The following is a 27728-nucleotide window of genomic DNA, read 5'->3' on the forward strand; positions in this document are numbered from 1 at the left end:
ATTTCACAAATGTTTTTGTAATTTTTTTTTTCTTTTTTTAACCAACGCACGATTGATTTTCAAATCATCATCTCCGTTCTCGGTCTGCAAGTGAATTCAAGTTGAGTTTAAGCTCCACGATTTTTTTTTTTTTTTTTTGAAAAAAGCTCCAGGAAATTGTTGTAATAAAAATAAATGATTTGCTCAGTGTTCATCATGCTCCTATCGACATGTTCTCAGCTTTGATTCTCTATCACCATTCCTCCTAAATTTTTTTTTTGAGATTTTGATCCCACGAAACAGACAATGGTTCACAACGCCTACGATTCGTTCCAGCTTCTCAACAATTGCCCCACTCTAATCTGACGCTCTCGAATCCTATGGCTCCAAGCTCTTAACCGGACGCCTCCCTCCGCATCTACTCTCCTCAATCCTCCTCTGAGAAGCTGCTTCGAGAGTCTTACGTCCTCGAGACAACCGTCTCTGGCTTCTCCAAGAAACTCATCGTGTCCATAAAAGGGCTCTAGCTTCAAGAGAGTTGCTCCTATCTCTCTCCGAGTCAATCTCGTTTCATAAGCTTCCTAACTTGGAGTCCGTCGCTGTGATCGTCAAAGCTAAAGGCGCGAACGCCTACTCGTGGGACGACTGGTCGTGGCTTCCTCTGTTTCTCTAGGCAAAAGAGGGTCTGTGTCTTCAAGCACGACGGTAAAGTTTTGATTTTTTAGTTGTCTGGGAGCTTTTGAGTTGTGTCTTGTCTGCACATTGGATTGAAAGTTTGGATTTTTATTGACGAAACGTTGTACAGACAGACAGTTGGTTTGGATAACTCTGTTCATGTTCTTTTCCCTGTTTCTATCGGTGCCCAGGTGATTGATTACTTTAGCTCTGAGGATATTTACAGTTTCTTGCTACTTCTCATTGATGAATATATGATACTACTTTTCAATATGCAATGTCGTAGGAGATGGTTTTGAATTCTTCTGAGAAAGTTAAGTGTCATCGCAGATTATGCAGTTAACAGCTTCTGGAAACTTTGAGGAGCCCTTAGCTCTATGCAAGTTACTCCCTCCTGAAGAGTCAAGCCTAAGAGGTGCGAAAGAGAGTTCGATTCATACAAAGGTATTAAAAAGCCATAACTTCAATATATTACTTAGTGGTGATGGGAATCTTTATGTTCATACTCGTTGTCTATTTGTCATGATGCAGATTTGCTCATTATCTTTTAGAACGGGAGCTATGAGGAAGCCATGGAACACTTCCTGGCATCTCAAGTAGATATCACGCATGTACTTTCCATGTATCCATCGATTCTTCTTCCTAAAACAACAATGATAAGATGCTGGACATCTCTGGGGATGAAGCATCTCTGTCTAGAGGCTCATCCGGCTTTTCAGACGATATGGAGTCTTCCTCTCCTCGATATTTATTCGAATCTGAAGGCAATGCAGCCCTTGAATCTAAGAAAATGAGTCACAACACTCTGATGGCTCTTGTAAAGTACTTGCAGAAGAGGAGATGAGAAGGCTACTTCTGAAGGAACAGAAGAAGTCATTTCAGATGCTATTGGCAAAACTTAAGACTCTTCCAAGTCTAAGAACTCCAACAAGGTAATATCTGATTGTTAACTAACCTTTTTTTTTTGTTGAGGGTTGAACAATTTTTTTTCTCTGCAGGGACGTGGTGAGATTCCGCTTAATTCAGGTGCCAGGGAGATGGCAGCAATCCTTGATACATCTCTTCTCCAAGCACTTCCTACACACTGCCCAGTCCGGAGCTGCTTTAGATTTATTAAAGGGTGTCAACGTCTCTGAAGTAAACATCTGTGAGGAGATTCTCATGAAAAGTAAAAATTACTCTGAACTGTTGGAATTGTTCAAGAGCAATTCGATGCACCATGAAGCCCTTAAGCTTCTTAAACAGCTCTTGGAAGATTCCAAATCAAGCCAGTCACAAACTGATGTTACGCAGATGTTTAGTCCTGAGCTGATCATTGAATATCTCAAGGCAGGTTTTCCCAGTTCTAACATTTTGTCTTGTTTATCTACAGGTTCTTAATGGTTATGCTAACTTTTTGTTGTAGCCTCTCTGCAGGACAGATCCAATGCTTGTTTTGGAGTACTCTATGCTTGTCCTTGAAAGCTGTCCGACGCAAACCATCGACTTGTTTTTGTCTGGAAACAACTCTGCACACCTTGTCAATTCGTATCTGAAGATGCATGCTCCAAACATGCAGGGTAGATATTTAGAGCTTATGATGGCGATGAATGAAACCGCAGTTTGGATAATGTTAACAGGTACAAATCTACCTTTTAGAAGTGCTTGACTTACATGCTGCTCAAAGCTCGCAGCAGAAATGGGATGACAAGGATCATCCTCCCGAAAGGAAGAAACTATTGTCTGCGTTAGAGAGCATCTCCGGATACAATCCACAGACTTTGTTGAAGCGTCTTCCACGTGATGCTCTCTTTGAAGAGCGTGCTGTTATATTGGGGAAAATGAATCAACATGAGCTTGCTTTGTCTATCTATGTTCATAAGGTACTGATCAGTAATCTTCTCTTGTCACCAAATAATCTTCTACATGATTGTTTCTTATGGTTTAAATCTTTGGTTTTTGTTTCTTATAGCTTCATGCACCTGATCTGGCGCTGGCTTACTGTGATCGTATATTATGAGTCCGTATCTTATTTACCCATCTGGTAAACCGTCAAGCAGTATCTACCTCACACTGCTACAAATATACTTGAATCCTAAGAAAAGTGCAAAGGACTTTGCAAAGCGTATTGTAGCAATAGGATCATTCGAAAGTTCAGACACCACGAAGCGGATGGAGTCTGTTTTGTCTTCAAAAGTTAAAAGGAGGCCGGTCCAAGAAAATTGTTGCAATAGAAGGTCTCAGTAGCAGCACTGAGAGTGGAAGAAGCGATGTTGATGCTGAAGAACCCATGGAAGAAGGACAATGGTGGGAGAGGATCAATGGTGCTGCACAAGCCCTCAAGCTTTAACCTAAAGAAACTAAACTCCAGGTGAAGTGTTTTGAATCTGACTTGTCTAGCATCTTGTTGAAGTCTGACTCATTCTTTATTGGATCCCTGCAGAACCTGCTTCCGTTTCTTGCACCTCTTTTAAGAAATTCAAGTGAAGCACACAGGAACTTTTCGGTTATCAAGAGTTTGAGGCAGAGTGAAAACTTGCAGGTATGTTTGTGTGTCTGAAAGCCGAATGAATGTTCTCTGTGATGGATGAAAACTCTTAGGATTTTCGTCGTAACAGTGCAAATGTATGTTGAAATAAATAGGTGAAAGAAGAAATGTACAGACATAGGAAAGGAGTGGTGCAAGTAACAAGCGAGAGCATGTGTTCGTTGTGCAATAAGAAGATTGGGACAAGCGTCTTTGCTGTTTATCCCAACGGGAAAACGTTAGTTCACTTTATCTGCTTCAAAGATTCTCAAGGCATGAAAGCTGTCTCTAAGACATCACATGGAAGAAGACAGATGAGATAAATTCATTACAGGTTTAAGATACTAAACCATCTTTCTCTTTGTTTGTTGGTTTGTAGAGTTTTTGAGCTTATCTTGGCGGATGTGGTTTAACGAATGAAGCTTTCTGTCACAAAATTAAACCAAAAATAAGATTTTAACTTAAAAAAAAAACTTTTAACAAAAGAAAAAAAAAACTTCATTTCTTTGATTTCGTTACAAGTAAGTAAAATGTCAACAAAGATTTCAACTAGATTGTTTTATCGTTGGTCAAAGGGGTAGTTAGAATCTTCAGAAACTCGTCTTTCCTACTCTCAGGAAAGTCTCAGGACTTCATCATAAAGTAACTTGAAAAAGCATAACCAAAGATCAACTTTCACATATTAAAAAACTCTGATCCGTTGCTTTTTCCTCCTCAAACTGCCAAGTTAGGAGCAACTAGTCAAATTAAACTACGAAGCATGCAAGGTTGGTAACAAACTGTAGTCTTATTGTCTCTAGAATATCTACCTACTTCAAAGATGTTCTCTATAAATAGAAACGCATTCAATCAACTCATTACAGTCTTCCTCTTGTTCTTAAACATAATGAAAAAAATTATGCTTTCCTTCTTCTTCCTTTCATTTGCCCTTTCGGCTATTATCTTTACAAAATCGAATATGGAACCAAGTTATCTCCTGGTTTTTACGCCTCCACATGCCCGAAAGTTGAAGAGATTGTGGGCGAATGATAAGATCATGGCAAAGGATAGGATAGGGATGTGGCATAGTGTTTCTCCTACATTAGTGGGAAGTCTCATGTTGTGTTTTAGTTGGCAGTTATTTTCGTGAATGTGTGTGTATTTAAGAAACACTTGTCTTAGTGAATGAATATGAAAAAGAAAATTGAAGTAACTTGTGTTCTTGTTCTCTTAAGTCTTTGAGACCTATCAGCGAAGTTCTCGCAACAACAATTGCTACTGAGGCGCGTATGGCTGCGTCCCTGATGAGACTTCATTATCATGACTGTTTTGTTCAGGTTTTGTTTAACTGATTACTTCAACGTTTCATCATTTGTTTTTTTTTTTTGGTTTATTAAGTTAGTTACTTGACTTACTGAGGAAGTTAACTATGATATACAGGGTTGTGATGGATCGTTGCTTCTAGATAGCATTGGCGGGATAGTGAGTGAGAAAGATTCGATTTTCAATGGCCAATCGGTTCGTGGCTTCGAGGTTATTGACCAGATCAAAGCTCACCTTGAGAAAGAATGCCCTGGAACGGTCTCTTGCGCTGATATTCTCACCCTAGCCGCTAGAGACTCCTCTGTTCTTGTAAGTCTCCTCCACAATCTCCAATTGTTTGGGAAAAAAAGAAAACATATATGAAAAATGAGCTAATTTGAGCGGTGGTCCAAACTGGGTGGTACCGTTAGGAAGGAAAGATTCGCTCAATGCAAGCTTGAGTGGTTCGAACAGCAACATCCCTGCGTCAAACGACAGTTTCGAGGCAGTTCTGACTAAGTTCAACCGTCACGGACTAGATATCACGGATCTTGTTGCTCTTTCGGGTAAGCTTCCTTACACGCAAAACCATCTAAAAAACCATAATTTGGCTATGAACTTCATGAGCTTTTAGCTCAACGCTATTCTGACCATACTAAATCTTTGTTCTTAGGGAGTCACACAATTGGTTTCGCGAGATGCACAAGTTTCAGACAGAGGCTATACAATCAATCCGGAAACGGTCGTCCAGACATGAGCTTGGAAGAATCCTTGGCAGCTAACCTGCGGCAAATCTGTCCAATTGCTGGAGGAGACGAGAATCTCTCGGCGCTGGACATGATTACTGTGGCAAAGTTCGATAACAACTACTTCATGAACTTGATAAAGAATATGGGCTTGCTGTACTCGGACCAGGTTTTATTTAGCGGAAATGATATATCGCGAGAGCTTGTAATAACGTATGCAGAGGATCAAGAAGCTTTTTTCCAGCAGTTTGCAGAGTCTATGATCAAGATGGGAAAGATCTCTCCGTTGATGGGTTCTCACGGCGAGATCAGAAAGAACTGCAGGAAGACCAACAACCCTTAAATGCGTGATGTGTGCAATAAAGGATGTGTGTTGTTTTTTTGTTGTGTGTTGTTTTATGTTTGATGTTTTGAGTTGTGTGATTCTGGTGTGTTCAAAATAAAAAAACAGTGTTATTCTGGTTTTATTTTATAAATTTTTGAAGTAATTCATTTTGTCACCAAATTGGTTTATGAGTGTTGAACACAGTGTAATTAATTTTTGAACACATACTAGAGTTTCAAAAAAAAAAAAAAAAGAGTGTATTCTTTTGCCACTACGTTCCTATGTACAGTTTTTTTTTCGACCAAAATTTTTTTTTTTATCACCAAATTGGTTTATGAGTGTCGAACATAGGAAATTAATAAGTGAAAGAAAAACTGTACATAGGAACGGGGTGGCAAAACTAACAAGCGAGAGTATGTATTCTTTTGATGTCAAAAAAAAACTGTACATAGGAACGGAGTGGCAAAAGAATACTCTTTTTTTTTTTTGAAACTCTAGTATGTGTTCATGGTGCAACAAAAAGATTGGGGCAAGCGTCTTTGCGGTATATCCCAACGGGAAAACGTTAGTTCACTTTGTCTGCTTCAAAGATTCTCAAGGCATGAGAGCTGTTTCTCAAGGCATGGAAGAAGACGATGACATGATCATTACCGTAACAAAACACTAAACCGTTTATATTTTCCACAACTCCTAAGTTGCAATTAAAGAAAACCTCGTTTTGAGCTTATTTTGTTTTTTCTTTCTTGGTTTGTGTGGGTGAAAATGATGATTGATGGTCTTGAGAAAACCAGTTCCTGTTGTTGTAAAATCCGTTTCAGTTGAGATTAATTTATATAAAAAAGATTGTTTGACCAAAAAAAAAAAAGATTGTTTGATTGGGTATTGTAGAAAACATATCATGTGTACTCATCAAAACTGATAAACATTTGGAGTTCTAATCGACCAAAGCTAAGAGATTTGAAGCTTTTAGACAAAACGTGGAGTCTTGAGCAAGTAGATATCTCTCACCAATCCTTTACCCATTTCACCTACCGCCTTCAACATCTCTACTGGATTAGTTTCCTCTTCTTCTTCATCTCGTTCTCGTTTCTGTAACCAAACATTACATATTTCCTTAGATTTGTCTCTTTTTCTGTTGGTTTGAAAAAAAGTTACCAAAAGTTTTGTTTCTTACCTTTGAATTGGGTTGAGTCCAAGTCAAACCAATCGCGTCGCCTCCTATATGATCATACCACGTCTTCAAGGTTCCAAACTCTTCCTGCAAGGCAACCGTACAAGATAAGAACACCATAGTTTGAGTAACTTTTAATGTTTTGGATTTAGAAAACTTGCCTGCAACCCACTCATGAAGCACTTGGTCGGCTCGAAGTCCACCATTAACTTCTTCTTAAGCTCCTCAGGGCTTCTCTTCAAATCTCCAGGTAATAGAAACGGGTTAAACGCCTTACTTGCCTTTCCACGTGCTACATGTTTCCCTGCTCAAATCATTTTGCGAAAGTATATTAGTTTTTGGATTTAATGACAGAAACATAAGAGAGAGGGAGACAGAAAGCCATGTTTGGGACCTTGGTTAAGTTCCGACGGAAACAAAAGATGATGTGGGTAAGGTAATTTTTCTCTATGGAGAAGAACAACTGCGTCGTAGTTGTTCAAAGGTGTTCTGAAAAGACACTGCAACATATATAGACGCAATTAAATACCAGTTAACATCATGTTACTCATAATACCAGCTCAGCACAATGCAGGTGTGTTTTTAGTGCATCCCACTCACCTCCCATTGAACAGAATCATTGTGTTCTTGCAGTACAAGCTTACTTAATACGTTTGCACTGCTTCGAGCATAAGCCACCAACCTTTTTAGTTCCTTTAACAAAGTTATTGTAAATTTGAGTTAAAACAAGAAGTAGAGAAAAAAAACTGAGCGAGGCTAAGATGCTTTTCAAAAGGGTATGCTAAGTACTAACCGATAAGTTTGGTGAAAGTGATGTCCATGCCTCTGATGCCTTGTCGTAAGGAGCTGCCAAGAACATGGCTGAACTTATGTTTTGTTTGTCCTCTTCGTAGCCCTTTCTACTTGACATGAAGTTATCCTAAAAATCCAAAAGAGCATTGACATACGGCGTTTCAAAGAGATCTTAATATTAGACCCATTATTAGAAAAATGACTCACATTGATCTCTTTCTCGTCATTTCTGCCGAAGTCATTGTTTATGTCAACAATCAACGGATAGAACATCCAGTCATAGTCTGCTAGTAATCGCAAGAACCTGTTACACAGCACAGTGAGAAAGATGTAAACGTTTTAATTCTTGGTCAAAATTATGGTGGCCGAAAGAAACCTTAAGAATCCGTTGATGCGAGAGCAAGGAACACCAAGTGGAAGAGGTGTGAGGAAGACATGTGCAACCAAAAGTTCAATGGCCTCTTCTGCCAAGCAACCAGAAAAGAGATGCGCAGAAACCCATCTTTTCGCAAGCCTTTAAGATAGCAGACACAAGGTATGAGGTTAGAAACTTTAAAGCAAGCAAAAGTACACACGTCAAGTTTAACGCCTTTTACCTTGCGACTGGTGCATATATAGGAAACCGTCCATGCAAACCATTGATCATGCTTGCATGTTGACTACGAATGAAAAGCATTTTATCGGCAGAGGAAACATGCTTCACCGGGTCAGCTCCAACTGCAACTCAGTAGAAGTACATTAAGTTAGAATCAAAAAGGACATATTATGAGTGCAGACAAAAAAAAATCTCACTTTCTCTCTTCACCAAACTCAGGCCTCTTTCATGCAAGATTCTCATGCGAAATGCGTAACCACCCATGAACACATCGACGTTATCCTCAGTAGCTGTGCACGTTATTCCCTTAAAGGTCTGAAGGCTGTCAATATTTTCATTTTGTAAGAGTAAATATAATACTGGGGATTAATAGTATGAAGTGTTTCTAACAACAGTTAAACCTACTTCTCTGCAATTTGAATTAGGAATGCAGTTTTCGTTTTCTCAATTGCCAGATCATCCATGGGCCAGTTACCAGAACCTTCTAGCTGCGAATAGCAAAAGAATAGAAAAAAAAAACTGAGTTTAGATAACTAAATACCAAAACGTATATACGCTATTAATCAACTGGAGTACTGATCCCCCACCTGAATCATGACCTCCATTGTTGGTATGCAAGATGGGATAAATTTATGTAGTCTTTGCGCATCAACCTTTCCATAAGCCAGTGGGTGAGGTTCAGGAGGGAACACAGATGTGAGCCTGAGAGCTGAAAAAATCACGAGGAAGATATCACAAACACTGCAAACATCAGTACACACTTGTTTTGCTCAAAGCTCAGTGCAAAACGGAATACAGGCAAACAAACCTGAATCTAAAGGCTGAACGCTAGAAACTTTTAGAGGTATGCCTTTGATCTCACGCAAGCACTTCGAGAAAACTTCGAAGGCTTGAAGTAAATTTCCAGATGTAGATATTGGGTCTGAAACATAAACAGCATTATTGCAAAACACGCAATGCCATAGACGAAACAAGTGAAAGGTTTAATAATGACTTTAGTTAATACCTTTATCGCCGTAGATCAGAGAGAAGTCAAGTTGATCAACTAATTGTACAATGTCATCGGACGAGAGTGAAAGATGCCGCTTTAAGATATATTCAGTCATTTGTTTCATGATAAGATGCCTTGTCCACTGCTGAGTCCCCCAGACTAAGATATGATAAAATAGGCAAAGATTCAGTTTACATTAATTTGAAACTTCTTTACTAAAACTCTGCCAAAAAGTATTGTATTAACGATATAACAGACCTGTGCTTTCCGCTATTCTTCCATCCTTAAACCTCCTTAGCTCAGACTTATTCCCCCAAAATTTTCTGAACTTGAGTGCCTAGAAAAAGATAAAGCTATTTAGTAAAGATCGAAGGAGACAAGGATGATTAATAAATCTTGATGTACCTCTGTCTTGTTTTCCGCATCAGGCCCGATATCAACCGTTCTAAAAGCATTTTCGATAGAGCTGATAGATATTCCAATACAAAGTGGTTCCCTGTCAAGAACTGACAAGCCCTGTTTCAAAGACGGTTAAAAATTGTTAGAATGACATGACCATTTTGGCTGCAATAAAAAGTAAAATTCGTAAATCTGAAGAAAAAAAAACGTACACTCTCCACATACGAATCTTGATTGGTATTTCTCCAAACAACGCGTATTGATTTAGCTCTGTCACCCAGTCCTTGTTCCAGAAGGCTATGCACTTTCTGCTCATATGTTCTCCAATACTCCTTGTCCAAACAAAACCCTGATGTAGACACTGCTGTTTTCCCTTTTAGGTGTAACCTAAAGATAAAAATATATATGTTAGGATTACTAACTAGAAAGAATAAAAATTAGCCACTTCCATCTCTAACATTAACAACACAGATAGATATCAATAAAGAGAAGTGAGAAGCGAAGCTCACCTTATGCAATGATCATACTTAACAGGATAGTCGATCTTAGTCATAAAGGCCTCTTCGAATCCTCCATCTCTGAGTTTCATACATTTAAGCGTCGAAGAAGCCTCATCTCGGAGCTGTGGTCATCAACAAACAAATTACATGAAATCCAGCCTTGGATAAATTATCAGTAAAGCGAACTAAATTTAGTCAGAAGTTTTCTCCAGATTTAGGAGGTACCTCGTGGAATCCAATACTGGTCATCCGGAAAGCCAAATTCACAAGTGTAGATGAATCACATATAACAACAGGAAACAACTCTTTGAATTGCATTTTCTCCTGAAATTTAAACGTAAACTATCAGTAAATCACAGTATGCAGGAACAAATACTACTACTAATCAATTAATTCAAGTGCTATTAGAAAACTTGACTGGCATACACGAAAAAGCTAGTGCCTACATAAGTTTTTTTCAGCAGTATTAAGACTTCCATTTGTAATCTTTGGGTTACCAGACGATGCCTTATAGGCTATTCAACTCAATGACACTATGAATCCAAAAGAACCAGTGCAGAGTCATACTGCTTCGCAAAACAAAAATAGAACACACTGATAGGTAAGTAAAAAACGCACCTCCTTCGAGACAGGGCTTTCACTCTTTGGTGGAAAAAATAGACCCCTTTCCCATAATTTAGAAGTGGCTGCCAACAGAATTAACAAATGCCGGTTATCCATAATACTTACAGCAAATAGACTTAAAGCTGTATTAGCATACCTATGAAGTCCAGTGTCACCCTGAATATGTCCAGTGCGTTTAGTGACTGGTTAATTTTGCCATGTGTTGCAAGGTATGACAGTATCACAGAGATTAAAAATCCATTCAAGCAATCATGGACGTATATCGAGCTCCTTTGTCTAGCCCATATCTGCACAAAACCATAGACGTTTAAAGAGACTCCGAAATAAACACAGGTTAAAACAATACGTGTTAGCTATAGATACCTTCAGCAATATCAAAGCATCTCCCAACTCCTTCCACACAGAGAAAGTTTTCTTGAGAAGCTCAGAGTTTTCCTCCAGAAACATATCCTCCAATATGCTTGAGTTGTAACTCGGCGTGGGCTGAGCGACACCATCTTTAACCATCAACACAAAAACATAATGATCAATAAACTGATGTCTCGCCAATTCAACGTTATTGAAACAAACCGCATTACCTGTAGTTACAGAACGGACGTTGTTTCTGCTCATACTCAGCTTTGCAACATCAAACAGCGATGTCGCTGAAGGGATTATTCTAATGCAAAATCCAGGAACGTTATCAACTTTCTTAGCTGCAAACACACATTTTCTCAACGTCAACACATTGTCACCTTTCTTAGCGGTAAAAAAAAACTAAAGCACACTTACCTGGGAAAACAACTAAAACTGGCTTCCTCGCCTCGTTCTGTAAACTTGACCACTCAACCTTCTCAACGGACGACGAAGCCAACAGATGCTTCTTAAGCACACAAAGATAAAGACATCTCTTGGCATGGTACCGATGATTCATGTAATCTTTCTCATAGAAACATTCCTGCAATCACCCTTCTATAGTTAAACACCACAACACCGACTTCAAAACATAGAGAATGAGCAAAACAGAGACTGACCTTAGGCAAGTGGAGGAGAAGATCAACAGAAGCATCAGGCTTCGCCATACAACGAACAGAGTAGCTTCCGCATAGACTAAAACCATTTGGCTTCTTGAAAGTGAACTCCACTTTATCAGCTCCAATGTCTCTAACGAAGCTAGGAGCTAGCTCTGAAGTAACCTATGGATTCGGAAGTTTCTCAATTGTTAATAAAGCTTAAATTTTTTTTTAGAACACTGACGGTAAAATCTACCTTAAAGCCTTGGGGGATTGCATCAGTAGCTTCTCTAATCGAAGAAACGAAACTGTCAACGGGCTTGCTGAGAGAATCGTAGTCTATACGAATGTCTTTTAGCAAGCTGTTGACTTTCTGGATACGAGAGTCTGTCACTGCATCTGCCTCCATCTTGATCGGATTATTGATGACTATGGGAGTAAGAGAAGAGCAAAAAAAAGTTGTTCTTGAAAATTAGGGTTTTGCGTCTGAGGCAGGAGGAGGAGGAAGAAGAAGAAAGGCTTAAACCCTTTGCTGTTTTTAGTTTTGTCAGGGAGACGGATACGATGCCGTTTTCAGTAAACGATGGTAATCGACCCATCTTAAGTTTTGTACAAGACCATATTTATAAAGCCCAGCGTTTTTAGGAAGCCATTTATAAAGCCCAAAGATATTAGAACATGCAACAAAGTTCTTGGTAGTGATCATAATTCAATCTTCTAATCAACTAATTTAGAAAGTCCTATTTTAATTCAGTTACTAAAATGATTCTCTGTTATATAGAATACCAGAGGCAGAACTCCGTGCAAGTGCAGAGTCTTGGACGTTGTTGCTCTATCTCAATGTGATGTGTTGTCGTGTTTGTGAAGTTTGTATTTGTTGTGGTCATTGACTTTCCAAGATGTAGTAAAGGAGGTAGATAAAATATCAGTTGAGTTTGTAGTAAATGATTGAAGGCCTCTCTGTAATCATTAGCTTTACATATTTGTACTTACTGTGTAAAAAATAAAAGATAACTAACCTAAAAGAAAATGTAAAAGTGCTCTTCCTCTTGAGACTTCTGAATCGACATTAAAGGCATCCTTAAATGTTTTGTACACCATTACCTACCTTCAAAAAGTGGAATAAAAAGGATAAATACAACATTACTCTCAAGCTAAGGTTTTTTTTTTTTCCGTCTGATAATATTAATTCGAAAGAGAAATACAAGGTTTGATACATAAGCTGATTCACAGCAACAAGAGCCCATAGATAGGCAACTAGAACCCACACCGGAGTGGTTTTAAACAAACAATACAACTCCACAACTAACTTAAGAAAATTCAATGGAACTCACAATGATACTAGCACACCAAACTTGCAGCAATCTAAGTCAAGATGCTTATGAACGAGATTTATCGTTGGAACCCACCGAACGATAACCTCAACCTCTAACGACACCACTTCGAGAGCACTCCTCTCCAAACCACCGAAACCAGACTTTATAACCCGATAAGATTGAACCATTCTAAGGTTACACCTCTTCCGGATACGGCAGCGACGCACTTCATGCGACCACACTACGCCTCGATAAAAGCCTTAAACAGAACACTCCATTCTCATAAGAACTTGAGAAAACGAGATCAATCCGGTCACAACTTACCGACAGGAAAGCGTTCACAACAGCATCATCCGAAAAATTACAAGTTTAGGAAACAAGAAACCATTGGTAGAGCCACAAATTTCAAAGTAGAACAGGACAAAGCATCAAGACTAATCCAGTACAGCAGATTCCACCAGAAAGAAAATTAGATAAAAAAGCTTGAATAGAACACGCAAACCGATGAAGGATCGGATCTAGATCTGGATCGAACATGTGCAGCCAAAACCAGCCACAGCCAACACTGCATATACGACCATCAGAAACGGCTTCAGCATACAATGGACCCATGGTAGAAACGACAACCCTCTCCAAGCCGCAAGCTCTCAAGCTCCTCCACCACCAAATCTTCACCAAATAGAAAACGAAAAATTGCAGAACATAAACAGAGAAAAACAACGACAGATCCGACCGGTGGTGGCGCTAACGGAGCCGCCACGCACCGGTCACCGGAGGAGCAACTGGTCTCGAAGGTAAAGGAGGCGGAGAGAAAAAATATCGCAAGCGTCTTTTTATCTCTCAAGCTAAGGTTAGTAAGCAGGAAAAGAAAAAAATAATGTACCTTAATAACAAAAGCAAGGAAGTACATAGAATAGTGAGTCTGGTCCTAAGGTATTTGAAGCAACATACAAAGACACGTTTGAGATATGTCATGTCTTCCCACGCTGTCTATAATGCTGTCAAAGCCTTGGTCATGCACTAGTCTTGATGTACGTATCAAAGTCTCGTATCTTATGAGTGTATTTTGTTGTCTAATATACTTGGGAATTTTAATGTGTATATAAGTATATTCAAGTAACAGAAATACCTTTTTACTCTATTCAAGACACAAATTTAGTCAAAACTATAAAAATTTCATTACTTTAACATGTTACAAATTGATATATAATCTAAGTTGTGCTTCACTTTAGCAATCTAATTTTACCTAAAAAGTGTTGCATCTCAACATTACAACACTAGACACAAACTTCACAATGTGCTTGAGTTGGAGTAGTGGAATGATGGGTGATATGTCGGAAAGTGATTTGTGGTATCATGTGAATGAGACTAAAGCACATGGAAAAATTATGTGATGATTGCAGGATCAGTAAACAGTGATTTCGAACATTCGGAAAAATTAAGACACATCTTGTTGGACGGAATGGGATCCACGGGCTGAAAGAGCGGTTGTGGATTGCCAATTAACCGTGGGTGGTAGGAGCGTTATAAATGGTATCAGAACCGACCTAGACGAGTGTAGAGTCAATAAAGGCTCACACTAACATGGGTAACGATCCTGGAACACAACATTGCTTCTTTGAGAGAGGTGAATTGTAACATCCCGGTTTGTGGTATATGAAAAAAATTAAGAGAATCGATTTGGCTATCTATGTCTCAAATGTGCGCTTAGCTTTTTTAGCACACATCTGTTTAGAACTCTAGAGTTAAGCGTATTTGCGCTGAATTGTAACTTATCGAGAAGTGATTCGCGATAACGTGTAAGTGAAACCAAAGCACGGAAAAATGTCATGTGATGATTGTAAGGTCAATAAACAACGATTTCGAATATTTCGGAAAAATTAATCCACGACTTCAGACAGAATATAGTTTATGGGCCGAAAGTGTAGATGTGGATGGTCCATTAGACGTAAACGGTCGGCAATTTACAATAATATGCAGTTCTCTAAACAGTTCAACGGGTTGAATACTGACAGCCGAGCATATTGGACAATACTAAATGTCAGATTTGGAGATATGGTTACTTATATACATGCAAATGGAGGACAAAGATTAGAATAAGATTAGAAGTCACGTGAGTGAAGAGACACGACAAGGTAATGTGAAATTACAAAGTCGAACACTTAGTGTCTTGGGGTAGTAATCGTTAGGTTTCGTGTTCAACGAAGCAAAGTGTCAAGTGTGTGAGAGAGAGAGAGAGAAGCATCTTTTGGGAAAGTGGTGTGGTCGTCTCAATTGAACAAAAAAACATCAATCTCAAGACCGATCGGATTCTCTTTGTTCCCTGTCTCTCTGGGTCTCTTGATGTTGTTTAAATCTTTCCGGCTATACGTATTTTTGTCCGTTCATGTTTGGCGGCACACATCCTCCAACAAGCTATCTAAAAGGTCTATTGTTATTTGTTAAACAAGTGTAAACTATACGTTCCACATCATATATATCTAAACTCAGCTGTTTCAAGATTTGTCAGTTCATTTATTTTCAGTTTTCTTAAAGCCAGAATGTTTAATATGGTATGAAAACTTTAACACATTTTTCTTATTTGTGTTCGTCTATAATGGGTTTATCCTTTTGATATAAATGTTTTTTGCTCAAGCCTAAACTCAGCTGTTTTTCATCTTGTAGAACTATACATATTCTATTTGATACAAAATAATACTTACTGCAAAAGAAAATCAACATATAGATATGTTCTTTGAGATAACGCAACTTCTTTATTTGATCCAAAATAGATAAAAAGAAAAATAAGATAAACGATACAAAATAATACTTACTGCAAAAGAAAAACAACATATAGATCTGTTTTTTGAGATAGCGCAACTTCTTTATCTGATCCAAAATATATAGATAAAAGAAAAATAAGATAAAAGGGTAAAAGAAAATAAGAGCTTAGAGCTACTTAGTGTACTCATTTGATGGTTTCATTCTCTTTGTACCTTTTTAAAATTTGAGTTGGGGTTGGAGATTGCTTCTTTGACTAATCAATAGAATCTATATGTATATCTCTACCTCCAAGTTAAAGAAAGATCAGAATGTTATTGCTTTTATAATCATTGCAAAGTATCTCACTTGGGTCCCCTTTACCTTTATCCCTTTATATTTCACTTCCAGCTTAAACATTGGCTCGTTTTATTCCTTAGCTCCTTAAAAGCACCGATCTTGGTGATCAAGATCTCTCATGGATTGGCCACAGTGGTGACAGTGATAATGTTCAAATGCACTCAAAAGTTCTCAACCACTAACGTTTGAAGAAATCTATAATATTCAAAACCAATTGATAGTACATGTATGTTTTTCTTTTTGAAATCTCTGACAAGTCTTTGTTTGGATTGGAAATTGTATATGAATTTCAAGATTATGTGAAAAAACATTCAAACTAAGATTAGATCAGAAACGAGGGTTAATACTGTAGTTGAAAAAGGCGTTTTTGAACGACATATTATTACACATTAGAATGCGTGATACGATATAACTTTGTACGGTGAACGTTATCACCACCCTTAGAACATAGTATGTAAAAAGTAATACAGAGACTCATGTAAAGAACTGAGTATTGGTGACATGGTGAAGCAAGCGATGACGTGTGGTAGAAGGGAGCTTGGAGATTCGAGTTGGAGGACGATGGTGATCGTACAGAGACCAGATCCATAGAAGACCGTGACGTTCCCCATTCACGTGGTCCTCTTTTGACTACATTCTCTGATCTCTCCCGCTTTAACTGCAGATTGAACTTGTCACTATTATTACTTACTTTACCATTTAATTATTAACACCCTCTTTTAGATTCATTATAATTATAGTGTAGTTTGCTTAGCAGTGTTAAACAAACATTTCGTCCGTACAATAAGTATTGATTTAGAGGGATAATTTATTAATTAATGCTTTTTCTACGTTAAAGAGACTGGAGCATTTCATAGGTAAACAAAATCGCTTAGGAATACAATATACTATTACTAGTAATATCAACATTAGAAGTATAAATTTAATTTAATTAAAATGCTGAAAATAATAATAAAGAACTAAAATGATAAACTAAAATATTTATTGAAAAAAGAAATTAAAATTATTAGAGTAATTATTTGGATCACATGTCAGGAAGAAAAAACTTAAATAGTGTAACTTCAACAAAAGGTTCTTATAAGTTATAACTAAATAAATGACCCAACAGTGCCAACACATATTCAAAATTATCATTGTAGCATCTTTTTAGACAAAATAAAGGAGTAAACACATGTAAATCGAACCAAAAAGTAACAATATGGATTCAGTCCTACATTTCGTATATAAAACCGGGACCAAACTTTACTCTTTTTGTCGAGTTCCCAAAGCTCTATAAATAGTAATTACCCTCCTGTCTCCATTTCACAATATCAACGTGTACGCCTTTGTTTTTAGCTGACTCTTCTTACACCGTTTCCTTATAACTATACCACACAAGACACACTTCTCGTTCTATCTCTCAAAACACGATTTACGTTTAGGGTCTCCAGTGTCAAATTAATATACTACCGTTTAGTAATGGGTTTCTCAATGTTCTTCTCATCTGAAAACGAGGTCGTCCATCATTCCTCTCCTTATGCTTCTGTTGACTGTACACTCTCACTTGGAACTCCAGCTACTCGTCTCTGCAATGACGACGACGATCGTAGATTCTCTTCTCATACCTCAAACAGATTAGGCTGGGACTTCTTGCAAGGTTCCAAGAAAGGCAGTGGCGGCGGCGGCGGCGGAAATAACCTCCTCCCTCGGCGTTGCGCTAACTGCGATACCACTTCTACTCCTCTTTGGAGAAACGGTCCAAGAGGTCCCAAGGTACATATCTATACCCAATATCAGTCATATAAACCAAATACTATATAGTCCAGTTAGTTTTTTTTTTAACGAAGTTAGGTTTTATATTAAACTCATCATTCTTTAGTTAATATGAAAAATTATAGTTATCAATAATAATTTTATGATTTTAATTTGTTCAGTCATTATGTAATGCGTGTGGGATCCGATTCAAGAAAGAAGAGAGACGTGCGTCCACCACCAGAATCTCGACTTCCGGTGGAGGATCAACGGCGGCTGGAGTTCCGACTTCTGATCAACATGGAGGTGCAAATTATTATTACAACAACAACAATCATTATGCTTCACCGTCACCTTGGATTCACCACCAACATCATAATACGCAGCGAGTCCCTTATTACACCTCGGCAAATAACGAATATTATTCTTTCGTTGACGACGTCAGAGCGGAAAATCATGACGTCACAGCGGACCCGTTCTTGTCTTGGAGGCTTAACGTCGCCGACCAGACCGGCCTTATGCACGATTTTATGATGTAATGAATGATCGTTTTATAGTCTTTCCCCTTATAATGTCATAGCCTTGGATACCATTTAGCATAAAAGAGTAGAGTGAAGTCTTGCAGCCTTGGCCAAATTATTTAATTTAATATATATATTTGAATGTTCTTTTTTTTTCTTTTTGGGTCTTTGTGTAAGCTACTTGTGTTTTCTTGTCCTGACTTTTTGAATGTTCTCTCGGGTAGTGAACGAATGGTAGTAATTAACCTTTTCAGGATGTGTATTCTAGTTTGACCATGACTCTTGAACAGGATGTGCTTAAATACACCAAAAATAATTTACATACACAATTGAGAACATTTAATATTGTAAAACAAAAAGATGTTAAGATGTTAAATTAAAGAAACGAAGCGAATCTAAGCGAATATAAATTACAAATATGTACTGAAGAATTATTATTAATATTCAGTTTTGTATTCTTTGGCTGTTTTCAAAATGTTACACATATATAGACTTAACCGATCCATACATTTCTTTATTGTTTTCATTCCTGAGGAATTAGTATGCGTATATGAAATGCAAATTTAGTTTCGTCTGTTTCAGGCAATGGCGGAACCAGGTAAAACTTTCACTAGGGTCAATTTCATTATAAACATTATTACAAGGGTCATTAAGTTAAACCCATAGCATTTTCTTAGTACTTTTCCTTATTATGCAAGTACAATTTTTTTTTACAAAATCCATGTGGGTCATTTGACCACCCTCAAGCCACTGGTTCTAGGATGATTATTCATGTCCAATTCTAAGAACACTAATTATATCTGAGGAAAAATCTCTCAAAAATCTAATTTTTTCTATAACCAAAAGAACACACAAAGAGAAAATGATTAAAATAGTTTAATAAAATAGGTAAAAGACATTTGTAACTCTATTATATATAAAAATAAATATTAAAAATAAAATCATTATCTTTTATTTTAAAAATTTATCCAAAACCATTTTGAAACTTTAGTTTTTTATATTTTTGAATTTTTGAATTTAATTTTTGATTTTTTACCCATAAATACGTTTAAAATTGTTATTTTAAATATTATACCTTGAATCTAAAATTATAAACTTATTCTCCAAGTTCTAAGTCTACCTCTAATCTAAACTCTAAATCTAGATGAGTTAACCTAAAATTACAAATATCTTTTAAAATTTTAATAAAATTTAAATCGGTCATTTTGACTTTTGAGGATTATTTTGTGATAAAAACATTTTATTGATTTACGATGGTATCTTTTTGAAAAAAATATATGATGGTATTTCTCTATATTTAAATCAAAGGACTTTATATTAACTAATATATATATATACACATAGTAGGTGTTAGCCGGGTTAGGATTGGTTTGATCCCTATGAGTAGTTTCAATAATATTGCGCATTATTGTACGTAATCGGTTAATTACTAAAACGATGATAATTTATCCAATCAGAAGTAATAAATATTCTCTCTATTTCATAATAGATGATGTTTTAGAAGATGTTTATTGTTTTAAAATAGATGAAATTATGATATTTTTATATTATTTTTAATTTTACTGAAAACTGTATAAACAATTATATTTTGCAATCATTTCAATGATTGGTTAAATAATTTTTAAATTATGTTTCTATAATTATTTTTGATTCATTTGGCCAATATGACGAAAACAAATATTTTCTCAATTTATTTATTATTTTCAATAGCATTGTTGATAATACCTTATTATAGTTCATAAAAACATATTAGAGATTCCACTTTTAACTTTTCAAAGATGTCAAAAACAACTTGCCACCACAAAATAAAATAAACAACATATTTTTACCATTTTCCTTCAATCTCGATAAATTTAGGCACGGCACTTGTTACATGTTAAATTCTATTGCTGTGAAGCTGAAAAATATTACATGACATCAGTTAACAAGAATACAACTTGACATGTAATTTAATGCCTTTGTTAAAAGGGTATGTAGGAAGAGTACGCAGAGTAGCTGGGTGACTTAATGAGATATACAGTGTCGTCGGAACGTAGCAGTTGGGAGTATCATGAATGAGGCCATCTCATGACTCACAAGATCGTGAAAATTTGAAGTAGAAACGCTTGAGGAAAACGTGACAACTTTTGTTCTTAATCAGACTTTTTAATATTTTCCTTCAGGTGCTCTAATATCATAAATCATACACAATAAAACTTCACTCAACATCTAAGTTCTCATATATACATATAATACATGTATCTGAAATGATTACCGAAAAATTCAAGCATGGGTCTACCAGAACTATATGAATACAATAAACACTGAAATATACAAAGTAAACCGTTGATTATAATAATGTTCCATAAATATTTACAAATTGATTGCTCCTGGACAACGGTGATGGGGCTACCCATTGTGGCAGTGTGTTTGTTTATTAGGCATGGCAGTGTGATTTATGATTGCATTTTGCATTAAATATATATTGAGAAGAACATCTCGCACTTTATAAACTATTTAGGAAGAAGAAATGAGTGTGACCGAAAGAAACGAATAAAATAATTATTTGATCTTAAACAGATAAAACTACAAGTTTATAGCAGAAAATGGTGAACTTGGCGGTTGCTCTAAGATCGTCGATGTGCATTATCGTGAAATCAGCTGGACTTGTTCAACATACCGTAGAAACCGAACCAGGAACAAAGATTAGCTTCTGGTTACCGAAGAACTCAAGCGGGATTAGGAAGCCAGCAAAACCTGCAGTATTACTCATTCACGGTTTCGCCGGCGACGGAGTGATGACGTGGGCGTTTCAAGCTCGTTCGTTATCAAAGCGATACTCTGTTTACATACCTGACTTGCTCTTTTTCGGTGGGTCTTACACAAATAAACCGGACCGGTCACCAGAGTTTCAAGCCGAGTGTTTGGTTAAGGCTATGTGTATCCTTGGCGTGGATAAGTTTGTCCCAGTGGGGTTTAGCTACGGTGGCGTTGTGGCATTCAAGATTGCGGAGTTGTACGGGAACATGGTTAAGGCTTTGGTGGTGACCGGTGCACCTCCGATTATGACCGATTCGAATGTGAACCGGTTTGGGTTTAGTGCAATGTCGGATGTCTTGTTACCCAAAACGGTTAGAGGACTTGAGTTTCTTCTCTCTGTGTCTTTGCATAAACGTATTTGGCTCCCAAGTTGTCCTTTCAAAGATTACCTTAAGGTGCATCCTTTATATATAATAGGGTTTTATATATCCATTGAAACTTGTTAATAATGTAATTTATATATCCAAACCACAGTGTACTAACTTTTGCATCCACACAGACAATGTTCACAAATAGGAAAGAAATGGCTGAACTTTTGGAAGCTCTAATCATCAACAATGACACTACTACAATCCCCAGTTTCCCTCGGGTAATTTAAAATAGTATGATACAGTAAAAGTTTTATTATTTAGATTTCTGATTTTAAGATATATTTATTTTAAGATAAGAAAATATTTAATTTTAATGTATAGATATTTATTGTTATTTTTTTGAAATTTGACATTTATATTAATTTTATTATATTATTTGGTGCATATAATATATATTCCATATAACTTAAATATGGTTTTAGATATAATTTTACTAAATCTCATCAAAAATATATTAAGTGTTAAAAAAATATAAAGATGATTCCTGAATATAAAAAAACAATATAATAATAGATTCTTACTTATATAAAATATGAATACATATAAATTATTAAATTATAATTTTAAAGGGATCATATATTTACAACAAATTTTCTAAAAAAAGTTATCTTATTATTTAATTGATTTATTTCAAATTTTGAACCAGCCCAATTGATACTGGCGAAATTTTATAATTTCTAGAGATTATTAATTTATCGAATATTAATTTATAGAATTTTTTTTAAAATACCACTTTGAAAATACTATTATAGAGGTTTTACTCTCTTTTTTTACTTCTGTTCTATATCAGTTTTTCGGCATTTAGTTTTTTCTTTCTGTTTATGGTATTTTCGAATGTTGCCATATCATGAAGACCCATCTATGACTAGTGGCACAAAAAATATTTATGACTATTAATATAATATACAAAAATCTAATGAAAATTTTACACAGTTCTTATTATATTTAATTTTACATGCAGAGAATACATCTTTTGTGGGGTGAAAATGATCTATTCTTCAGTGTTGAATTTGCAAAAGATCTGCAAACGTGAGTTTCTACTAATCAATTTTTATTTGCTTTAAATATTTTCCGATTTTTATTTTACATAAAAAATATTAGCTTTGTTCATATTCATGAATAATGTCACATTGTAGGAAATTGGGTGAAATGACAAGCATGGAGAGTATAAAGAATGGAGGTCATTTGGTGCAACTGGACAGACCATTTGTCTACAACAAACTACTCAACAAATTTCTTGCTTCTGTTCATTAAAACAATGTTTGTGCTTTAGGAAAAGTCACTCGACGATTATAATGCCTGTTATGCTTGAAAAGTGTCTCTTAGATTAATAACGAGGGAATGTATTCATCCTGCCATTTGTCCAATGATCTAGTAAAACTCAAATCGGTAATTCACATGAAGATCATTTTGTTAGAAACTCATCGAGGAATGCTCACTGTTGAAAAAAACGTGGCATTCTTACAGTGCAATTTTCAGAAACAGGTAAAAGGTGGTGCTTTAGACAATTTCATCATATATAAATGTCGATATGAACATTATTAACCCTGATAATTTTTTTTTTCTTTTTTTCAAAAAAAAAAACATTATTAACCCTACATCTCCAAACATATCGAATCCATATAAATGTAGTATTCTATGGCTTGTCAACTTCTTAGTTCTTAAGAGTTTATTAGGGTCAAAGACGCAGAGTTGTCATACATAGTTATACACGTAACTTACATGGCTAACACATACATAAGTTAAGTACATCTATCTTATTAAAGGTGAAGTACAAATTCGGTGCGTTTGGATACTTGGATAAGATTAATAAAAAAAATTGGTGTGTTTGGTTATAGCTATAAAAAATGGAGTGTTTGGAAACTTGAATAGTAGTATCTATTAATTGTGTTTCCATATTTCACTTAGTTTAACAATTTAATTAATTATATTACCTTAATAATAAATTACATCATTAATTATATTACCATAATAATAATAGTTCATATTTTTATTTATTAGTTAATCAATATTAACTTTGTGCCAATTATAAAATCAAAAATGCTAAATAATTAGGTTTTACATATGATTAAACATTTGGTTTATTTTATTTTACTAAAATATTTTTATTTTAGTTACAATCGGTGGAAAATTACGTACCCAAAAACATAGTTCAAAAATATGTTTTGTGAATAAAATAATAACTTAAATCAAAATACTTAAAATGTCCTACATTTATTGTCACTTAATTTTCCACTCCATATAATTATTTTACTTGATAAAAAAAACTCTTTCTATTTCACTTAATTTAGCAAAACACATAAAACAGTTTTTTATTAATTTATATAATCATTTAGACATGAACATTATCTGTCTATTTAGGTACATGTTGTTCTTTTCGGATATCCTTTTTTTTTTTGTAACCAAGTCCCGCTTGAATATTATAAACTTATGTGTGGATTTTGAGTTGGATCATTCTAGATCTGGATGAATTCGGTTATGATGTATAGGAACCTAAAAATATTTAAATAACCAATGTATCTAAAACGGGTTCAGATATTTGTAACAAAAATAACCATATAACCTGATTCGGTCCAGATCTTTTGAGTATCGTTAGTTACCAGATCTTTTGAATATCGATGTATAAAAATATATTTCACGGGCCAATTTAACAAAATATTAATTGGTTCAGTTGAAATAAATATATTTTAAAAAATTATATGAACTGAAAAAATCACTATAAGAGTACTTACATTTGGATTCAAATCATTTTTTTAATAACAAACTACACAAATATGTTGATTTGTATACAAATTTAAATTACAATGTAAATATTTAATTGAACACAATTAATACAGAAATATGTGACATTGTTTAAACAAAATATCAAAGTAAACAGTTGCGTTCTAAAATCATTTATTTTAACAACAAGCCAAATAAATATGTTGATTTGAGAAGGAATAGAATAAAGCCAGATAAATACATAGTTTACCAGAGACACTCTATATGTCAAATTTATTATAAAGAAATTTTTACTAAGATAAATACATTCAATAATTACAAACAAATAATATATTTCATAAAAGTAAAAAATAATATCCGCGCTTCGATATGTTGATTGGAGAGGGAATAAAACAAAGTTAGAGAAACACATAGTTTACCAGAGACACTATGTGTGTCAAATTTATTATAAAGAAAATTTTACTAAAATAAATATGTTCAATAATTACAAACAAATAATATATTTCATAAAAGTAAAAAATAATACCCGCGCTTTCGAAGCGCGGGTCAAAATCTAGTACAAACTTAAGTCAGAATGCATTTGCAACTAAAACAAAGAAGTTCCATGTATATGAGACTTATTTCACGAAAAAGATCTGAAGTCTCCATCCTTCATCCGGTTCTAAGACCATCATTATTGGTGTCCTTCCACAAAGTCCCCAATCTTTCCTTTTTTTTTTTTTTTTTTTTGGTCATGAATGTTTAAGGGCTGTGTAAGGGCAGCCCTTAAATAAGGGCTTTTTCTTCATTTTTTGCATTGGTCCCCTCCCCTTCTCCCTTAAGGGCTCTCTTAAAACCCCCCCAATATTGATGCTCTAAAGCTCACCACTATGGTCTCTTAAATATGCACCGTGCTCTCCAGTAGCCTCAGAAGCCTTCTCCTTTGCACTCTCATAATCTTCTTTTGCCTTCTCCGACATTGAATCTTTTGCTGCACCATACCTTTCCCCAACCTTGTACATTTCCTCCTCTAATTTTCCGGCAGCTTCATTTCCTAAACCGTACGCGCCTGCTGCTTTGTCTTTACCATAGTCCATCGCTTGCCCTCCAGTTTCTCTAACATGATGAGCTTTTTCAAATGAAACGTCCTTAGCATTCTTGGACCTGTCTTTAGCTTCATCACTCTTATCCGTAGCCATTCTAATCACATCATCAGCTTTGTCATACACAATGTCCTTGGCTTGGCCGACTTTGTCATAGGCCATATCTTTGGCTTGACCAGCCTTGTCATAGGCTGATCCTGCTTTGTCGAAGGTCATATCTTTGGCTTGACCAGCCTTGTCATAGGCCATATCTTTGGCTTGACCTGCCTTGTCATAGGCCATCTCTTTGGCTTCACCTGCCTTGTCATAGGCTGATCCGGTCTTGTTGTAGACCATATCCTTGGCTTGACCAGCCTTGTTGTAGGCCATATCTTTGGCTTGGGCGGCCTTGTCCTTGGCTTGAGCCGCCTTGTCATAGACCATGTCCTTGGCTTGAGCGGCATTGTCATAGGCTGATCCTGCTTTGTCGTATACCATATCCTTGGCTTGACCAACCTTGTCGTAGGCTGCTCCTGCTTTGTCGTAAGCCATGTCCTTGGCTTGACCGGCTTTGTCATAGGCTGCTCCTGCTTTATCGTAAGCCATGTCCTTGACTTGACTAGCTTTGTCGTAGGCTGATCCTGCGGTATCATAAACCATGTCCTTTGCTTGACCAGCCTTGTCGTATGCTATGTCTTTGGCTTGACCGGCCTTGTCATAGGCTGATCCAGTCTTGTCGGAAGCCATATCCTTGGCTTGAACCGCTTTGTCATAGGCCACATCCTTTGCATCACTGATTTTCTCACTGATCTTCTCCTTGGCGTATCCTGCATTGTCATAGGCGGAACCAGCATTGTCATAAGCGTAGTTCTTTGCAGATTCGGCCGCTTCTTTTGCTTCATCTTTCTTGCTTCCCAATCCTCTGATACAGAGAAATAATCATCGGATCAATAGTATGGTTGTATAATTATCTAATTATTTAATGTGTACATATAAATTTCGTCTGAACCAAAAAAAACTATGCATGCTTTTACACGTTTTTTCTTTCAAATCTGTATAAACCTATTCGATTCAACACTGCACATTATGATCTCATTCAAATAAAACAATGAATAACAAAAAAAAGTATAATCGAATGCACTTACGTGGAGATTTTATCAGAAACCCAACCAGTCCAAGATGCAGTTTTGTCCTTGGCATCACGAGTTGCCTTAGCCGCCATGTTTGTGGCGGTTTCAGCAGCGTTTTTAGCATGCTCTGATTCATTTCTGACCATTTCGTCTGCTGTTTCTGCTCCCCATCCATGGCATTCCTTCTGCCACGCCAGAATCACGATCAACATAAACACCATCATCATTACCGTTCTCTTCTCCATTGTTATTGCCATTTTTTTTTATAATCTAGATTTGTTGTTTTAGTTTTCTACTGGTTTGCTTCTGGTTCCAATCTCCATGGAGGTTTATAGTAAGGAGAGATTATTCTTTTCTTTCACTAGATAGGCGGTTACTGATATACACGTGGTTATTGCATGTTTACGTGTCGTTTGGAAAGACGGTTATGCTGGAAACCAGTGAGTTGTGTATTTGCCACATGTTGACTTGTAGTTAGGGCTTGCCACGTTGGTGTGGTGTCTCCAGACTCGGAGCGGAGTCATGATTCGTAGTTTCAACTTTTCTTTCGAATTCCAAATATTACCCCCAAAAACTTTCTTCTGAATTAAAAAATTATATTTTAGTATCTTATAATTTTTAAGAAAACTGTAATCCATGTACATATATATAATTTAAACTAATCAAAATTTATTGATCTTTTAATAAGACAAATCAACAAATTATATTTTTTTTGTGCTGCCTATATAATATGAAGGTTGAACCAATGGTTCAGTGTTATGAAACATTTTTATTCGTGTTTAGGACCTCTAGGTCAATCTCACACAACTACGAAATTTTATGGTTGTTTTTTCATTGGTCACTATAAACATTTCTAATAACAAACATATTTAGACTTAGTTTGTATTCCGGATCAAAATTTACTATGATTAAAACCTCTCAAATTTACTCCCATTAAACAAGACTTTCACCTAATCAAAAAAGCTTGAAGTTGAAATAGCTAGATTAGAGTTGAAATAGACAATTATCCACCTTATAAAACGATGTCTACAACCACTATTTCGTAACTCTTTTTTGGTTATTTTTAGTAGGTCTCTTGAAATTTTGTAAGTACTTTATTTTTAGTAATAAGTTTTTTAGTCACTTGAACTATGTGAGAGGGAGTTAGTGAGGGATGCATTTAAATAGTGTTAGTGGAATCTAAGCTTATACTAATTGTAAGAATTTTAAAATTCTATAGTTATTGGTTATTTAAAAAGTTTGAATTTTAATGATTCTAATAGAATTTAATCCGTGCATCCGCATAAAATATTTATTTTAATAAAACAAACATATAAAATTCTCGACAGCAGAAAAATGTAATGGTCGTATAGATGTGCATCCATATGGATGTTTCTTTTTGATTTGTACTAAATAACATTTAT

At 35.9% G+C, this 27728-nt stretch overlaps 5 protein-coding genes and 1 pseudogene across 6 annotated transcripts; 4 read left to right on the forward strand and 2 right to left on the reverse strand.

The window, feature by feature from the left end:
- Positions 1–59: 59 nt before the first annotated feature.
- LOC108822820 (vacuolar sorting protein 39-like) lies at positions 60–5006 on the forward strand (annotated as a pseudogene).
- Positions 4119–5654, forward strand: LOC108819873 (peroxidase 49-like). The gene is made up of 5 exons (XM_018592894.2): positions 4119–4229; positions 4375–4476; positions 4580–4775; positions 4873–5007; positions 5115–5654. The coding sequence occupies exons 1-5, from the start codon at positions 4119–4121 to the stop codon at positions 5528–5530; spliced, it is 960 nt and encodes a 319-aa protein (XP_018448396.1). The 3' UTR covers positions 5531–5654.
- A 714-nt stretch (positions 5655–6368) lies between these two features.
- LOC108818762 (uncharacterized) lies at positions 6369–12116 on the reverse strand. 2 transcript variants are annotated; one of them, XM_056993247.1, is made up of 26 exons: positions 11833–12116; positions 11598–11759; positions 11356–11521; positions 11163–11279; positions 10948–11081; positions 10721–10871; positions 10579–10646; positions 10186–10284; positions 9970–10082; positions 9673–9847; positions 9467–9577; positions 9320–9398; positions 9077–9220; positions 8879–8992; positions 8658–8779; positions 8476–8558; positions 8268–8392; positions 8072–8192; positions 7852–7989; positions 7683–7779; positions 7477–7602; positions 7284–7376; positions 7078–7183; positions 6841–6987; positions 6687–6766; positions 6369–6601 (listed from the first exon to the last, which is right to left on the reverse strand). In XM_056993247.1, the coding sequence occupies exons 1-26, from the start codon at positions 11983–11985 to the stop codon at positions 6479–6481; spliced, it is 3147 nt and encodes a 1048-aa protein (XP_056849227.1). In that variant the 5' UTR covers positions 11986–12116; the 3' UTR covers positions 6369–6478. The 2 variants fall into 2 exon arrangements, with proteins under 2 accessions (XP_056849227.1, XP_018447200.1); XM_018591698.2 differs by having other exon boundaries at positions 6687–6770; positions 6845–6987; positions 11833–12114.
- A 5199-nt stretch (positions 12117–17315) lies between these two features.
- On the forward strand, positions 17316–18458 carry LOC130498387 (GATA transcription factor 19). Its single transcript, XM_056991717.1, has 2 exons — positions 17316–17743; positions 17905–18458. Exons 1-2 carry the CDS (start codon positions 17450–17452, stop codon positions 18259–18261), a joined length of 651 nt encoding a protein of 216 aa, XP_056847697.1. The 5' UTR covers positions 17316–17449; the 3' UTR covers positions 18262–18458.
- Positions 18459–20722: 2264 nt separating this feature from the next.
- Positions 20723–22811, forward strand: LOC108821433 (uncharacterized). Its single transcript, XM_018594474.2, has 4 exons — positions 20723–21437; positions 21542–21631; positions 22375–22442; positions 22550–22811. Exons 1-4 carry the CDS (start codon positions 20829–20831, stop codon positions 22665–22667), a joined length of 885 nt encoding a protein of 294 aa, XP_018449976.1. The 5' UTR covers positions 20723–20828; the 3' UTR covers positions 22668–22811.
- Positions 22812–24522: 1711 nt separating this feature from the next.
- LOC108821566 (embryonic protein DC-8) lies at positions 24523–26646 on the reverse strand. Its single transcript, XM_018594569.2, has 2 exons — positions 26341–26646; positions 24523–26117 (listed from the first exon to the last, which is right to left on the reverse strand). Exons 1-2 carry the CDS (start codon positions 26580–26582, stop codon positions 24989–24991), a joined length of 1371 nt encoding a protein of 456 aa, XP_018450071.2. The 5' UTR covers positions 26583–26646; the 3' UTR covers positions 24523–24988.
- Positions 26647–27728: the final 1082 nt, after the last annotated feature.

This window comes from Raphanus sativus, chromosome 8 (assembly GCF_000801105.2).
Source record: "Raphanus sativus cultivar WK10039 chromosome 8, ASM80110v3, whole genome shotgun sequence".
In the NCBI taxonomy this organism is placed as follows: Eukaryota; Viridiplantae; Streptophyta; class Magnoliopsida; order Brassicales; family Brassicaceae; genus Raphanus; species Raphanus sativus.

What these genes read in the sequence shown, in the direction of transcription:
- LOC108819873 (XM_018592894.2), top strand. Translation starts at nt 4,119, where the DNA reads ATGGAACCAAGTTATCTCCTGGTTTTTACGCCTCCACATGCCCGAAAG. An exon ending in ATCATGACTGTTTTGTTCAG is followed by an intron (nt 4,477 to 4,579) that starts GTTTTGTTTAAC and finishes TATGATATACAG; the next exon opens with GGTTGTGATGGATCGTTGCT. An exon ending in GGATCTTGTTGCTCTTTCGG is followed by an intron (nt 5,008 to 5,114) that starts GTAAGCTTCCTT and finishes CTTTGTTCTTAG; the next exon opens with GGAGTCACACAATTGGTTTC.
- LOC108818762 (XM_056993247.1), bottom strand. Translation starts at nt 11,985, where the DNA reads ATGGAGGCAGATGCAGTGACAGACTCTCGTATCCAGAAAGTCAACAGC. An exon ending in AAGATTCGTATGTGGAGAGT is followed by an intron (nt 9,578 to 9,672) that starts GTACGTTTTTTT and finishes TCTTTGAAACAG; the next exon opens with GGCTTGTCAGTTCTTGACAG. An exon ending in CACTTTCACCAAACTTATCG is followed by an intron (nt 7,377 to 7,476) that starts GTTAGTACTTAG and finishes ACTTTGTTAAAG; the next exon opens with GAACTAAAAAGGTTGGTGGC.
- LOC130498387 (XM_056991717.1), top strand. Translation starts at nt 17,450, where the DNA reads ATGGGTTTCTCAATGTTCTTCTCATCTGAAAACGAGGTCGTCCATCAT. An exon ending in ACGGTCCAAGAGGTCCCAAG is followed by an intron (nt 17,744 to 17,904) that starts GTACATATCTAT and finishes TAATTTGTTCAG; the next exon opens with TCATTATGTAATGCGTGTGG.
- LOC108821433 (XM_018594474.2), top strand. Translation starts at nt 20,829, where the DNA reads ATGGTGAACTTGGCGGTTGCTCTAAGATCGTCGATGTGCATTATCGTG. An exon ending in CTTTCAAAGATTACCTTAAG is followed by an intron (nt 21,438 to 21,541) that starts GTGCATCCTTTA and finishes GCATCCACACAG; the next exon opens with ACAATGTTCACAAATAGGAA. An exon ending in TTTGCAAAAGATCTGCAAAC is followed by an intron (nt 22,443 to 22,549) that starts GTGAGTTTCTAC and finishes GTCACATTGTAG; the next exon opens with GAAATTGGGTGAAATGACAA.
- LOC108821566 (XM_018594569.2), bottom strand. Translation starts at nt 26,582, where the DNA reads ATGGCAATAACAATGGAGAAGAGAACGGTAATGATGATGGTGTTTATG. An exon ending in GTTTCTGATAAAATCTCCAC is followed by an intron (nt 26,118 to 26,340) that starts GTAAGTGCATTC and finishes TCTCTGTATCAG; the next exon opens with AGGATTGGGAAGCAAGAAAG.